General features: G+C 39.0%; 1 protein-coding gene and 1 long non-coding RNA gene across 7 annotated transcripts in view; one reads left to right on the top strand and one right to left on the bottom strand.

The window, feature by feature from the left end:
* TOX (thymocyte selection associated high mobility group box) overlaps nucleotides 1-16,862 on the top strand; it is a 333,028-nt gene that overhangs the window by 160,666 nt on the left and 155,500 nt on the right. For 4 of the 6 annotated variants that reach the window (XM_002710517.6, XM_089335279.1, XM_089335278.1 and 1 more), the window contains one exon: nucleotides 12,195-12,260. In XM_002710517.6, coding sequence (XP_002710563.1) covers nucleotides 12,195-12,260 — 66 coding nt within the window. Of the gene's footprint in view, nucleotides 1-1,470; nucleotides 10,678-12,194; nucleotides 12,261-12,615; nucleotides 12,833-16,862 lie in introns of those variants that run through there. The other 2 variants (XM_070075062.2, XM_089335280.1) reach the window with 2 other exon arrangements.
* The window catches only part of LOC127490718 (uncharacterized), a 55,234-nt gene that overhangs the window by 4,517 nt on the left and 33,855 nt on the right, over nucleotides 1-16,862 (bottom strand). The gene's annotated exons all lie outside the window — the stretch shown is intronic.

Genomic DNA, 16,862 nt, shown 5'->3' with positions numbered 1-16,862 from the left:
TATCAAAGACCTCTTCACAGGCGACTTTGGGGCACATTGAGGCCAATTCTTTCCACCTCTTTCCGCCTTTTGACCTTTCCAATTAATTATGGAAACAGTCAAACAAACTTGCCATGAAGGGGAAGTACCATAGTTTCCAGAATGTAGCACAGGGTTGATAGGTAGTGTGCAAAGTGTTTTCCAATTTATAACTGAGATTTCACATATCTCACTTGGGTCTCACACAACTGCATAAAGAAAGAATAATTCTTAATCTCTTTCTGGAAGCTAGTCTGCTAGGAAATAACAGAAGCAAACTCAGAGTCTCTCCTCATTTCTGGCCTAATCTGTCTCACTTGCAAGGGAACAAGAGTCCTGAGTTCCCTTTCAAGCCCTGGACTGAAAAGGAAAGAACGACCACCCTGTGTCTGCCACTCCACCCAGCATTTCCTTAGCCTGCTGGAGCCAGTCCCCTGCAAAGTGATCACCCACAATCTGTCATTGGCTGAAAACATAAACCAGGTTGGACATCATCTCCTTGTTGAAAAGGACTGCCAGGGCTGGGGAGAGAGAAAGGGCTTGACCATTCAATTTCATGAAGCTTTTAGCTGTTATCCATGCTCTCACAAAATGAACTTCATTTCAAGTTATTCAAACGAGAGGGACTGAAAAAAATTCAGGGAGAAATAGGAAACTGGAGTGTGATCTAGTTCACGGAAGCTTTTGTCCAGTGCCCCTGGAGGATCGGTTATTTTCATGGACAGAAGAAATTGATTTAGAAATGGAAGCCTGTGGAATAAATATGACCACAGAATAATGGAATGGTGAGATATCTGAAATAACTTTCAGTTCTCACAGTGTTGCACTCGGTTCACTTAATCGTTTGTTGAATGTCACTGAGTAAATAAAATGTGCTAGGCATATGCTAAGTGCAGCAGACACAAAGATAAGCCAGTCTCTGCCCTCCAAGTGCCCATAGTCCAACATAGAAGAGTGGTAGGGGGCTAAAAACCGTGCAATGAGATCTGAACTGCATGCACACAGATGTTGTAGAGAAGTAACGGGGAAGTACAGAGAAGGGACTCGTTGTCGTCCTTGGTGTCAGGGAAGGCTTTCCGTCTTCTGAGACCAGCTCCCTAGCCTGATGTCCCTAGGCATGATTAGTAACACTCCCTCCTTTCACTCTCAGAAGTGTTCTGAGTTTGGTGAGAATGTCTGTGATGATTTTATTAATAAATAGAAAAGTAGCAGGAAGTTCACAGAGAAGATGTAACGAGAAGGCACCCAGGCAGGGGCAAGGATTGCCTGGTCACAGGCAGTGTACTCAGCAAGGAAGAAATACTGTGTAATATAAGAGAGCAAAGGGCTGGTGCAGATAGGAGCGATGTTCAAAATACTTAATGCTTAAGCTCTAGCACTCAGTTTGCTTATTGATAAAAGGATGTGAATACTGCCTGTATCATCAGGTTCATGTGTGGATTGAATGAGCCAATGCATGTGTGTGCCCAGCACTCAAGTAGGTGCAGAATGAGCATTTGCTGCAAGAATGAATGAATCATGCCCATAGTTTTATCTATGAGTGTGTTGGTTATCATTTAAGTTTTCGAAAGATTTATTTATTTAAGTGACTTCATGATGGAGAGGGAGAAAAATCTTCCATTTTCTGTTTTACTCCCTACATGCCCACAACAGCTGGTACTGGGGCTGGGGTTGGGCCTGGCCAAAAGCAGGCATCAGAAATTCCATCCTTGTCTCCCATGTAGGTGACTGGAACTCAAGTACTTGGGTCATTATCTATTGCTTCCCAAACACATTAGCAGGAAACAATTGGAAGTGGAGGTGGGACTCACATCTGGAGCAGTGGCTTAACCCACAGTACCATAACACCCATCCCTTTCATTCAATTTTAATGTATCAGCAAAACTCTATTAAGTGGTTCACACCTGTTAGTATCATGGGCTGATATTTTTTTCTCCCAATTTTTCAACAAAAGTATGTCGTTTGTTGCCACTCCAGAAAGCAAGAGAAAGGAAACTGGTCATCCCTCACCGACCAAAATAAACTAGACTTTGAACAGAGCAGGCATGTATATGTTTTTGTAATAAACATCTTCCATGGACTTTATGAAAACTCCTTAAAGGCATGGATTTCAAATATTTTTAAAGATTTATTTTATTTATTTGAGAAGCAGAGTTATAGAGAAAGAGAGAGGGAGAAATTGTGAGAGAGATACAGAGAGACAGAGACAGCGAGTCTTCCATCCACTGATGTTTTCCTCAAATGCCTGCAACAACCAGAGCTGAGCCAGGCAGAAGTCAGGAACCAGGAGCCTCATACGGATCTCCCATGTGAGTGCAGGGCTGAAGAACTTAGGCCATCTTCCACTACTTTCCCATGCTATTAGCAGGGAGCTGGACTGGAAGTAGAGCACCAAAGACTCAACCCAGCACCCATGTGGGCTGTCGGTGCTGCAGGCATTGGCTTATCCCATTATGCCACAGTGCCAACTCCCATGGATTTCAGGTGTTTTTTTTTTTTTTCTTGTATCAAAATGAACTTATCTTTTGATTCAATTTCTCCTGGATTTTTTTTTGAAGTATCATTGTATTTGCGAGAATGTTATAAAAAAAAAAAAAAAAAGAAAGAAAGAAAGAAAAGAAAAAGAATGAGAGAAAAGAAAGAAAGAAGGAAAGAAAGAAAAAGGAAAAAAGTGAACTGCATGTGAAAGAATGATCCAAGTGTATAGTTAGAACTACAATACACAAAAAAACAAAGACTCTTTGGAACCGAGACTAAATATATGTAATGAATATACCTTGGGAAAGGGATGTCATATGTGTGAAGCCTTAAGCTAAAGCAAGAAAAATTATGCCATCATCTTTGTAAAAATGTGGATAAGTGATCAGGGAAAGTCACATGAGATTATGGGTTGAAATATCAAAGGAGATGAGGCCAAAATAATAGTAACTAGATAGCATTTGAAGATATTAAAGAAAAATTAAAACTATGCTTCTTTGGGTATAGAAAATGGATCAAATGACATCTCAAATTCCTTAAAATCAAAAATATTTGCCAACTGAGTTTTGCTTCCTTTCACGTTGGACAAATCCATACTCAAACTCAACAAATTGAAGGATTTTTTCCCTGCTATTTAATCCAGTTCTTTAAAATGCCATCCTGTTTTCATTTATAAAACAGAAACTCTGGAATCTACAAAAAATAAATGTCAAATATGATCTTTAAAAGGAAATAGAATACATTGAGACTGATCCTCTTGTATTCTAATGGATCAAGTTTGTCCTGAATAAACCACAATATATTTTGACATCTGTCTTACCTTTAGGAGACTTTAATTACCCAAAGGTTATTCCTGTAACATAATTGTTAACCTTAGTCACAACATTATTTGTCCGGGTAATAATAATAGGGAAGTAAAATCTCCACCTTACTAACGCTGTGCCTTATTTGTATTTGTATTTTATTTGGTACAAACACTTTTAAACTCAAAATTATTCAACAATTGCCTATCTACAATCTTTTCAAACAGGTTTCTTTTCCGCCCACTCCATTGTCACCTAATGGGACTAAACATAACTTCTCTGTTACTCTGGCTTGTACATCTGTTATTCAATTCCCATAACCTTTCCATGCCCTGAACTTCTTCTAGTCTTACATTTTTCTTGTTTCGAGGTTCTTAGAATGGATCATACTTTTCCAGACCAGAAATGTGTAGAAAAATAGTCTCACCTTTTCCTCTACATGTAGGATAATGACAAATGTTCCCTGTGCTTAAAAAGGAACACTAGCAATAAAGGAGCTACCCCCCTGCCGAAGTAATTACTTTCATACTTTTCATTCCACATCTGGGTAAGATTCAGGTACTGTGGTAAATGGAGGTGAGAGCTGACATGATGTGGAAATAAGTGAGCTTAGGTAAGGGTTGCCAACAAGTTGGAATGTACTTCTCAAATTGTTCCCTTCATAGACGGTTTCAGAAAAATTGATCTAAAATATGACAAGTAAAAGGAATGTTCCAAACCAACCATTTGAAGCTGTGAGAAGTTGTAACCATTCAGCAAGATTTTACAGCTTTAAGCTTTACAGAATTTCAGAAATTCCTTGGGAATTCATTTTGAAAACAGGGCTTCTGCATGGACCCAAAAATCTTTGCTCTTGATTTTCTGGTATCAGGCAGCTTCTGGTTGCCTTTTAGTAAAAAAACAGTGAATGTATCATGTGTGGTTTGATTGCTTAAATTATTTCCATCAAATTCACCGGAATGGTTTCATTAAGCTTTCATCCACATATTCTTTTCTTTCCGAAACAATGCATAGTGAAAATGGATTGCTTTGTGTTGAAGGTTTGGAGTTAATGAAGTTTATCAGAATCTTACATTTGTTTCTTTCAAATGAAGCAATGTTTTCATGACATAGGACAGTCTTCTATGTATGGCTGCTTTTTAAATAATAAATAAATTGATTTTTAAAATAATTATTCTTAAAAATAATACAAGGAATGTGTAACAAATACGGGATGCAATTAGTGAAGTCTTGCAATTAAGAATGCTATCATTAACCAGTAGCATTGGGTGAGATCAAGTTAAGTAAAGCCTGCCACGAAAGCTCATGTGTGAGCACTGGGCATTTGCATGCCCAGGAAAAACAAAGTGAGGAGGAAAGAAGCAAGGCAGAGAGTTGCGAAAAACAAAGCATATGGTGCACGTTTCCAAGTGGCCGCAACTTTGCAACAAATCATTTCTGGTTGCTGAACATGAGGGACAACTCCAAAGAGTCCACAGCATTTGCCACAGGTCAGGCCTCTCCATTGGGCAGTATGTAATCCCCCAGCATGCAGACACTGTGGCAGGCAGAACTTTCTCAGCTCTGGCCCAAGGACAGTTTTTCTACCTAAGCTGCTGCCCTGCTTGGTTTACCTTGGCCTATAGCTGTGGTAGCAGCAGAAGTGGTGTCCCCTGGGGCTCCGTGTTTCTGGTTATGGTGTCAGCCATTCTTGGAAGCCAGGGTCAGAGGCCAAGGCCTCCTGGGTGTCAGTTAGACTGAGCAGATCTGGAGAGTGTGTAATTAGATCCACCATGAGGAAAAGTTACCAAACTCCTTTGTATCTAAGTTTTGTCACCTACAAGCTAGGAGGAATAATAGTCACATTATTACAAGATTTTTACCAAAATTAAAAAGGCTTAATATATGCCTCCAAAGGAGGGAGATAAAAGTGGTTTGATGTAGGGTGGCATTATGACCTTGCATGTGGAGCCTGTCACTCTCACTACCTTCTGTCTCTCCGTCTCCCCCTACACACACATACACACAACCCTCCTTCCCCTATCTCCTTTGCCTGGGGCTGAGTCTTCCAAGCAGTTGTGCTGTGCCCTGGTCTTTCTTCCTCTCCATCCCAATTCAGCACTGTGGTGAGGTGTTTACTACTCAAATTCTAATGACGGGAGCCGCACCTGGAGGGTTTCTCTGCCTGGATTCAGTTCTGCGCCTTCCCCCCTCCCACGCCGGGTGGGAACACACATTACTACAAAGCACTAGCTAAGGAGACCCACTTCTTTCTTTGGGTGTGGGTAGCATTGGCTCTGCCTGGTCGCTTTTCCTTTCCTGTGAACTGTCTCCCTGGGCCCTCTGGGCTCAGTACAAGTTTCATTCGGCCACCCTCAGCATGGAGGCAGCTGCCTTCAGTGTATCTAGCATCCACAAATTCAGCCTTGACACTGGGAAGTAAATAGACAAGGATCCCTCTCCAGTGCCTCCTAACTTTTCCCCTGAGAGCAGTCAGGATGTGTAGTAAGAGGGGGAGCTCGCCTTACTCTGTTTGACTTGACCCCTGTTCCCATGTGTGTAAATAATATTATAATAACGATGCTTGTATGCACATTGTCAGCTTCGTTTTATGCTTCACTTTCAAAATACTTTGCTCTCTATGAAACAGCAAAGTGTTTGACTTTGTTACCCAAACTGAAATGATTTCTTCCATTACGAAAAAAAAGAAAAAAAAATAGATGACCTGCAATCCTATATGGAGCCAAGCAATACAGAAATGGAAATTTTATTATTGTATAATGATTTATTACAATACATCTGCTTCTAAGAAATGTCAAATTAACTCCCTGTTATAAACATTTCCATTTTTAGCTCTTTTTAAAAAATCTAAGTATCAAATATGCCAGCAGAAAACACCCAGAAATGCAAGGTTTTTTCCTTTCTAGGCAATACAATGTGGTACTGTTTCATGAATTCCATGAGGTTTTATTTTCCCTTTCAGCAGCAGTTTTCTGGTTTTCTTTTAATAGTTTCCCTAAAAAGATCCCATTTTCTGTACCAATGCCAATGATTAATTTATCCTTCACATTCTATCTTTGATTTTTCTTGTTTTAGTGGTTTTGGTAGCCTAACATTGCCCGTTTTTGCTCATCATTCATAAGTTCAGACAGTGCTCCAGGTCTGCTTTCAGTTTTTAAATAGAAGCAATAATAACTACCTAGTTTGAAAAGCCCTTTGGGATTATAGGTTTGGTTAATATCCTCTAAAAACAATTTCAAAAAAACTGCAGAAGATTATAAATGACTTTTTATGTGATTGCATCCCCTGGTGCTTTGAAATAAAAACACAATAAAGAGTATGAAAGCACTTGGTCAGAAGGACTAATCCTGGGTTAGTGCTATTTACATTTAGATTTAAATAAGTCAGTCTAGTTATTCCCCCAAATTTTGCTTCAGGTTTTAAATTGAGAATACATGGATAATAAAAGTTATGATGCTTAAATTCAGTTGACTTCTAAAAATAATAACTGTGATAAACATGAGGTGAATGGAATCGCAGTTAGTTATGTTTAATGAAATAATTTTATTGCAACAATTATCAATAATGTTCCTTTAGTACATGATTCAGGTAGAGTGAAGCAGGTTCATTACAGTGTAATAATGTCAAAACTACTGTGCTTCCAGCTCTGCAGGGGATGCAAACCTCCTGGATGTGTGCAAATACAGACAGCTGTTTCTTATGATATTTCAGCTTATGATTTAGCATCTTTACCATGGTGCAAAAGCAACACACATTCAGTAGAGAGTGTATCTGGAATTTTGAATTGTGATCGTCTCTGAGACTGGCACTATGGCTTCTCATCCTCTCTGGCAACTCTGGGCAGCAACAGTGAACATAGCACCCCATTAGCCCTAAGGTCACGAGGCAAACAACCAATGCTCTACAGTGTGCTGTGTGTTGAGTTAGGATGTGTGATGGGTTAGGTGGGGTCAATGAATTCTATTTACACTTAGGATATTTTCAACTTTCAATGGGTTTATTGGGGTGTAACCCTTCATAATTTGAGAAGCAACTGTAGCCCTTGAGTCTGATCCCATTTTTTATGATGATGGAGTATAAAGCAGTGTGTGATAGCGGAAAACTCCTCTATTAGGAATCCAGACCTTGTTTTTATTTCCAGATGGACCGTCAGACCAATAAAAAGTCAGTTTCTCCAAACTTGCCACGAGAGATTCAGATATGATATCTTCAGGGATTTTCCCAAAACCAGAATCCTAGCCTCTATGAGCTATAGTTCTAGTTCATATAATAGCTAGTCATGAGCCAGGACATGGGATGCATTCTGAGATTTCTGAGTCAGCAGGAGGCCTGTTGAAATCCCTGGCACTAGTTCCAGGGCAGGTTGTGGTTGGGCAAACTGTGAAAACACAGTGATGCCATTAACCTGATACCAGGAGCCCATACTGGGTTCTTGGCTTACTCTTCTTCCCTGGGCTCAAGAGTTTGCCCAACTGCAATCCTTCTACCACAAGGGAATGGTGACTCTTCTTCTGACATGTACATACTTTCGTTTGCCAATCCAAGATTCTTCAGAAAAAGAACATTCACATTTTTATATCCAAGTCCCTGGATTCCTGGCCAATCTGCACATTTTATATTAAATAAAATCTATAAAATAAAAATCTGGCAGAACTAGATCTAACATATGAGTAATGATGTCCTGGTCATTTCTGTTCTTTATTTCTCTCTCTGAGGGCTTGTTTCTATATCAACTCACTTTAACTCACCATAGGACTCTGGTTCAACTCCCTGCAAAAGTCATCCGGCCATTCTCTGTAAGATTGAGTCTTTGTCCTCTTTCTAAATCAATGCCTTCTCTAGGAAAATAATCTATTTAACTGGGCAAATAGGATTTGATTTTTAAAACTCAGAAAATAAACATTTCCTGAGGACTTATTATGTGCTGACCCTAAACTTCAAAGGTACTCACGAGAGCCAGGATGGTCACTGTTATGAATCCCCGTGAATCCCCTGCCAACAACCTGCACAAGCACAGGAGTTGTCTGGGGAGCTCAGAGGTTGGAGACTGCCCAGCCCTTGCTGAGGGGAGCTGAGGGGAGCTGAGGGGAGCTGAGGGGAGCCGAGGGGTCTGGGAAACATCTCAGCAAGTAAACAGGAAGGAAAGTGTCTTGACAAAGGGGTATGACTGTGTGGGGGATTCACTGTAGCACAGGATGTGACCATGGTGGAAAATAAGCCCGAAGACTCTTAAGCAGAACCAACATGGCTCCACCATCCTAGAAGCCAGGCGTTAGCATGAAACAATGGTGTTCTGACATTGGAAGCCATTTAGCAATATGCTTCGAGAGGAGTTCTGACTACCCTGAACAGCAATAATGGAAGTCATTTGTGTCAGGATTCTTTGGAGAAGTGAAATCAAAAGAAGTGGTTCCAACATTTATGGGAAATGGAATTAAAAGATAAATTAATTTTGGTAAACAAAACTTTTTGAAATCCATGTAGCTCTTTCATAATGCATGCTTTCTATGAGCCATTTTTTTTAAAGTTTCACTTATTTATCTGAATGGCACAGTTACAGAGAGGTGCAGAGAAAGACAGGTTGATCTTCCATACCCTGGTTCACTCCCCAAATGGCTGCAACAGCCAGAGCTGGGCCAGGTTGAAGTCACGAGCTTCTTCCAGATCTCCCATGTGGGTAGCAGGGGCCCAAGCACTTGGGCCATCTCCTGATGCTTTTCCCAGGTACATTAGCAGGGAGCTGAATCAGGTGCAGAGTTCCCCAATTTAAGTGGGAACTTAAATGTGGGATACTAGTGCTGTAGATGGCAGCTTAACCCACTATACCACGATGCCGCCCCCCAATGAGCCTGTCATGATCCTGCACATGCATGCATTTCAAAATGATTTGTACCAAAAAAGATTTAATTTTTATTTCTTCTTTCCTTGAACATTCTGAAGTACCTCTATATATATAGAGAGAGAAAGAAATTGATTATAAGGAATTGGATCACATGATTTAAGAGGCTGAGAAGTCCCAAAATCTGCAGTCAGCAAGCTGAAGTTATGGTGTGGCTCTGGACTCAAAGCAGGGAGGCTTGAGATGCAAGAAGAACCAATCTGTCTGTTGAGCCCCAATTCAGAACAGGATGGCTGTCCTTGCCCTTGTGTCAGGCAGAAGGATTCTCTTGCTTTGATTAGAGTCAGTGCTTTTTTTTTTTTTTTTTTTTAATGCAGGTTGAATGATGCTCACCTGCACTGGGAAAGGCTGGCTGTTTCACTCAGTTTACCAATTTTAATGTGAATCTATTCCACAATCACCCTCAGAGAAACATCTAGAGTAATATTTGACCAAATTTCTGTGACCCAGCCCAATTGACTCATAGAATTTAACATCCTACTCCCTCTCAGTCTTTTAAGCACCCAGAGCCTTTCTACAAGGCTAAGTTGACAGCTCCTCGTGATTTTTGTGTTGTTGAAAAGCTCACAATACCTTGAAATTCTGGAAGATATCTCAATGTCATTGAGATATTTCCATCACTTTGACAATTTATTGATATTATTTTCAGACTCGATTGCTCACTCATTATTATGAATCAGTATGGATTCATACTGATTGTGAATCAGTATGCTGTGGTGGCGAAGTGTATGTTCTATAAAGTCATTCTGCCTGGGTTTGAATCACAGTCCTGCCTCTCTTGAGCTATGAAACTTGGGACATCCAGCTTAACTTCATTGCTGCTTTGTATGTTCATTTCTAAAATTCAGGTGACAATAACACTGAACTCTCAGCTGCTGTGAGGATATAATCAGTTAATTCGTGTAAGGATACAGCTGGCAGAGACATAGAATGTACAAATCAAAGCTATAAATCGTAGTCACATGACTATTGTTATAAAATGTTGTTTCAGACTTTACTCAGTATTACTTAGACTAGTAAGATTGGTAAGACTTTGAGGGAAAAGTCTTTATCCAAAGCAGTAATGTTGAATGTACTCAATCAGTGTACACTTTGGATAGACTATAACTGAAACTTCAAAGCCTTGGTTGGCTTGAGGATGATTCCAGATTTAGAAAATGAGTTCAAGAACATGAAATAGAAAGTAACACATTTATAGACTATGCATAGGCAATGGAGTATTTGATTCACTTCACCACTTCTGTTCAGTTTAGTTTGTTATAGTCAGAGAAGCTGTCCATATTTTAAATGGTTCTTTGGCATCTTAGCATTAAAAACATTTGCAAACAAACCAGTGCACTCCAACAGTGGGTGAGGATAGAGAAATGTTGGAGGATGCTCTTTGTCAGGTCTTGAGTTGTCAGGAATAGCAGGCAAGTAGATTGGGACTGCACTGCATTTTGGTTGAAGCCCACCTGACTGATGGAAAAACTAACTTGGGTAAGTCATTGGGCTTGGAGCTTCTGATCCAGTTGACAACACCCAAAATATCCATCTCTTCTTCTCTAGTTGTGTTATTTCTGATTGATTCCAGCAATAACACCATTGAATAAGCAACTTTATATCTGTTTAGATGAGTTACTCCCATTACATGAAATGGATTTACAGGGTGATGTGTGAGGAACGTCTTTGATCATTTGAGTTTAACTTTGTGAGTGCTTCGTTGTCTCTAGCGAGGTCTCTACTTTTTAGCTTATGTTTATGTGTATTGTTAGGTCCTCTGCTACTGTTGCTACAGTTTAGAGGCCTTGGTGCATCCCTAGTATTTATTCTTGTATCCCTCTCTTGTGCTAGCAGCTTACTGGTGGTAGAATGTGATGTCCATCACACATTTTTTTGTTTTGACATAACGCAACATTTTTTTTTGTTTCGATGGTATATAAATAATGTCTCTGATACTGTTCACTCGCTCCTCTATCAATAGCACTATTTAGTTTTCAAAAGTAATTTTTCAGACTTTCGGGTTTCTACATCTGACATTATTTTGCCTGTGAAAGTATATTCAGACCCAGTTCTTTAAAGTTGGTTGTATTTGTCCATTTGATTATTACTTTGAGAAAATTCTTACGCTAACTAAAAAGGAATATTTTGCCTACTTACCAAGTGACTGAAGATAGAGGAGGATTAAGTCTGAATGGAATGATTACTGCTTTCAAAAACCCAAATAACGAAATGTGTTTTGTTGTTATTGTTGTTTGACTTGAACTATTTGATAGGCCTGCAATTGTGCTGTCCCTGTGAATTTCCTCCTTCTGTCTTGTTCCTACCTTGAAAATTTGCGTATAAATTTCTATGCATTTATAATACTTCCATTAATGCTATATCTTTGAAACATTTCAGAAAGGAAAATTGAATCACCGTGCCTGTATATTTTTATTGTTATTCATTGTTATTAGCATTCTTAGCCATGGTTATAGTTTCACAGACTATTTTCAAATATTATTATAAAGTTAAATTTTTTTTATCATAAAGCTATTGTGGTGAAACCAGTTCTGGTCTCTTATGAAAACTCTGAATTTTCTCTTTGGAGAGCTAAACTCAGAATGCACTGAGCTGTGCTTTCTTGTGTTTTCCATTATTCCTTTCTTTCAAAAATCATGCCATTCATTTAATACTTCATTACAGACGAGCTGCAATATGTATACATGGCGTGCAAAATGAGCCATTTTGTTTTAAAACAGATTGCAGATGAAAGGAAACCATTCATTTCTTGCTTGCTTGCTGTAATTACTAGAACACTAATTACTCCAAATCATTGACATCCAGGGTCAGGAAGGATGACAACAGAAACATCAAAGAAAAGATGTGGCTTGCTTGCTATGACAGATTGTCCATATTCTCAGACATGGTATTTTTTTTATGGCTACTGTTTTCCAGTTTAGTGGTTAAAAAAAAAAAAAACACAAAACATACACACAGTCAAGATTGCTGAATGTTTACTATTATTTCATTCGCAGTTTGACGGTGAGAACATGTATATGAGCATGACAGAGCCGAGCCAGGACTATGTGCCAGCCAGCCAGGTGGGTTAATTAATCTTCTCTGCCTTGTTTCAAATTGTAATTAAACAAATTCAAAGAGTTGCATTGCAAATGAGTAGCACTATCAGTAACTGCCGCAATCAGGAATAATCATAATTTATAAACAAAGCATTTAAGCCTTGTTTCCAGTTAATGAGATAGAGCTGATAAAATACCGGAGTTGGCATTTGTTGGGAGATTCTACCTTGTTGCCTCTCCAGAACGGCAAGCAGCTGTTTTGCCAGCATGATCTTTCCTAAACAGTTGTTTTACCTTTAGGAAATAAAGTCTTTACAGGTGCAGGTTGTTTGTGCTCCTGACTGTAGACGAGTTAATCATTATCAGCTACACATGTCACAAATAGCATTAATTATCAACGGCTGGGGCCATGTTCAACAAAATGGGATGTTCCTAACCCAAATCGCATGGCCGGTGGGCGCGATGAGGCTGCTTTCAGAGCCTTCTCCAGGGGAGAGGAAAGTGGAGGAGTTGTTGTTTTCAGGCCGAAAGCGAAGATATGATTGACAGCTTTCAAGGGCACCTTTGTATCTATTTCACCCGGAATCGTTGACAAGGTATTTAATCATGGGAAGTGACAACAAAAGTCCAATGAGAATGGAAATGGTTACATTTATAAAAGTAAATGCTTCACTATTTATTTTTAGATACTTAAGACCAGGCCCTTTAATCCAGAGAGGGCATTTAAAGCAAAATTATAACAGCTCTAGGGTGCCAGGATAGCATAAAATGTAAGAACACTGTAAGCAAAATAAGTAAGTGAATAAATGAGGAGGAATGAGGGTACACAGGAGCACTTTGTGCACGTGAACTTATTTTTCCTAGAATAGTCAAAGCACGGTGACTTCACATTTCATACACCGCTAACTATGGCAGAAACTAACATAGTAGTTTTGAATGCCTACGCATCTACCCAAATAGATTTGATAACTGGGAAAGGGGGGGAATGGAGGAGTAGGGGTTTGAGAACTTGGATTTTTCTTCCTGGTGGTAGTCAATGAATTAAATCTGGTGTGTATGAGGATACTTTAAAAACTCATGGAAAATTAAATTAAAAAAGTTTATTTTGTTGCAACAATTTTTGAAATCTGTGCATATGAGGAAACTTCAAAATGTTCATGAAGAGTGAGTAGTAGAAAAAATTGTGCATGGATTTCCAATTTTTGGTAACCAAGTAAACTTATCTTCAATTCCATCTTTCCACAAACCTTTTGAAATATCCTCGTCTCTCAGGAGTGCACTCCGTAAACAAAATGTCTCATGCTTAACTGGAAACAGAGGCAGACTTGCATGGTCGAACTTTGCATTTAGTTATGATCACTGCCTTCTCTGGCACACGTTCTGGAAACTGCACTATATTGTCCAACTGAAAAGGTCATCGTGAAGTTCAAAGATCCCGACTATAGTTCCTCTCGTTCAGCTGAGTTGTGATTCCTTTAAGAATACCTGTGGGAGGCTGAACCTTGCATTTAGCATTCTTGCTGAACTGCATTCATTCACTAAGTAGCCTCCAAGATCCATAGGTAATTCTGAATAGGACTGTTTGATTAAAAAATGAAAAATGTTACTATTAATTTTCTTCTAACCATCAATCCCAAAACTGTACTGACAAGTTTAGTATTACTATTAGATTAAAGCAAGCCGGTATCATCTCTTTGGTGCCTTTAGGGTTTTGAAGTGTAAGAGCTAATTGAATTTGTTTGAAACAGTAGAAACACAAACTCAATAAATGATTGCTGTTATAAAGCAGCTGCTCCCTTTCAGAGAATCATTATGTCCGTCTTAAAGAGTTTTGGATAAAGGATTGGAAATTCAGAGCATATACATCATAACAGCTTGGCACCCTAGATTTTTAAATTCAAGTACAATGGATAATGTTATACCCCAACTGAAATCAAACAACTAACATTATTTTTCTTAATATTTCAGTCAGGAATTATTAATAATTTTTTAAATGTTTTATTTATTTATTTTAAAGGCACAGAGAGAGAGAGAGAGTTCCTATTTAGTAGTTAATTACCCAAATGCCCACAACAGCCGTGGCTGGGCCAAACCAAATCCAGGAGCCCAGAATTCAAATCCCATGTGGGTGACAGGGACCTAAACACTTGAACAATCATCTCTGGCTGTGTGTTTGCAGGATGCTAGAACTGAGAGCATAGCTGGGATTCCAACCTAGGCATTCCAGGATGGGATGCTGGCATCCCAAGGTGCATCTTTATTTTTTTTCAACTCTATTTAAGGTATACAAGTTTCATATTTCATATGTACAGATTTAGGAACCTAGTGGGACTTTCCCCTCATCCTCCCTCACACCCACACACTAACCCTTCCTCTTCCTCCCTCTCACATTCCCACTGTTAATTTTTACAAAGATCTATTTTCAGTATAATTAATGATCATATAATTAAACCTATTCTAAGTAAAAGAGTTCAACAATGGTATGAGGAGAAAGAAAGAAAGAAAAAAACATTGTTCCTCCACGAAAGGGCTATAAATAACCATCGAATCTCAAAATGTCCATTTCATTCCAATATATTACATTTCAGATATGAGAGTTTTTTTGTCCAAATGGCAAAAATGGCCAGGGCAGGGCCAGGCTGAAGCCAAGGGCCAAGGACTCCAGCTGGGTCTGCCATGTGGGTGGAAGGGAACCGAGAACTCAGGCCATCTTCTGCTGCTTTCCCAGGTGCATTATCAAGGAACTGGATCAGAAGTGGAGTTGCATCTTAATCCACTATGCCAAATGCCCACTTTCCTAAGGATGTTTTAAATACTAATGATAATTTACAAGAAAGGAGTAAACAGCTCCAGATATTTTGGTGCTTTGTAAAGATATGGCATGTTTGTGAGCTGGAAGCACACTATTTTTTAAATAGTATAGTATGTATGAAAATGTTTTTAGAATGTGCTGTTTTAAAAATCAGGCTCATGGAAGATATAATACTTACTCTGGGGGGAAATAACCTTCACAAATTACAGAAGTTGAATGGCCTTAGCTAAATTTTACACTTAACATTCCTTTTGTTTACTGTAATATAATGTGTTCAAGAATTCATTACCTGGTATTCTTTTAGAGAATTTTCATCAATTTACCCCTTCAGGCAATCATAAATAAGATTTTAGTCATCCTGCAGGAAAAAAAATAGTTTTGTTCCTTTTCCTACATAACATCAAGCATCTGCATAGTTCAGTAATCCAAGACAACTTGCCTCTTAGCATCACTCAACAATTATAATTCCTGTTCAATTTTCAAATCAGTACATGCTTTGGGACTTACAGACTAAGTTGCTAAGTAGCAACATATGGTGCACTACTGCTCCTGTGATGTTGCTGCAAGCATATAGCATCCTTCTAAACTTGAAATGATTTTTTTATAGGAAGCCAACGCTGGCGCCACTCCAGAAATGGAAGTACACTGTAAAAATTAATGATATTCTTTTAGACAGTCCCAAAGGGGTCTTTGGCACTGTATACTGTGTGCCTTCTATACCTCTTAAGCTAGTGTATACAAATCCTTAAAATTTTTGCATATAGCTTTGTAATTGATAGGCAGCTTTTAAATTGATTATACTGCCCTATAATAAGCCTGACAAGTACATAATAAAAACCTATAACATTTCCACTTCACTCTGGCGCCACTCTTGGAATATCAACTGTTTTCTTCCATAATAGCTATCAGTGTGCTGGTCACTCGGTACTCTCATTTAAACACCATTAACTTTTTCTTCCTCTGGATAGAATTTGAGCCATGCAATGCAATGTTTCTTTTGTGTGTTTCCAAACCCTGGCTACAGGGGCCATGTTGTTTGACAGCTCCTGGACACTGAGTATACCTCCTGTCTACTTTGTAGGAAAGTGTGAGTGGCTAATGAAAGGAAAGCCAGAGAAGAGTGGCAGAAGCCCCTCAATAGCTCCCTCGTTTCTCATTCTGAACTTGTCATGTTTCATTGAGGTGACAACATCTAGACCAAAATGACAGGAAGTAGCTGATCATGTGGGATGAACAAGTCTAGAGATATAATGTGCAATATGAGAACTATAGTTAATAACAGTGCATTGTAGTTGAGATTTTTGCTGAAATACTAGATTTTAGCTGCTCTCACCCTCTCACCCACATACACAAGGATAACTGTATGAGATGATGGATCTGTGAACTGGCCTCATTATAGTAACCATAATACTATCTATATGTATCTTATAACATCATGCTCTATACCTTCAAAGTATACAATGAAATTTATAAAAATAGTATCTAGACTGACATGCCACAGAGCACGACAACAAGGCAGAATAGGATTGGGCTTTGTACCCATTTTCTGACTTTTATCCAAAAACTTCTCAGTCCACTCAGACCCACATGATTTGGGGTTACCTCTTTCCAGAAAACACTTGAGCTCCTTTCTGCATCTCTTGCATAGTTGTAGTACCTCCTACCATTATTTTTATATGACTGTATTCAACACACCCATGTTCATCTGATTTAAATATACCAAAGAAACAAAAGATGAGGGGCCGGCATTGTGGCTTACTTGGTTAATCCTTCACCAGAGGTGCCAGCATCCCATATGGGTGCCAGGTTCTAGC

Source organism: Oryctolagus cuniculus, chromosome 6 (assembly GCF_051225735.1).
Source record: "Oryctolagus cuniculus isolate XC-2025 breed Fujian yellow rabbit chromosome 6, ASM5122573v1, whole genome shotgun sequence".
Lineage (NCBI taxonomy): Eukaryota > Metazoa > Chordata > Mammalia > Lagomorpha > Leporidae > Oryctolagus > Oryctolagus cuniculus.
This window is presented reverse-complemented; position numbering and strand designations above follow the sequence as displayed.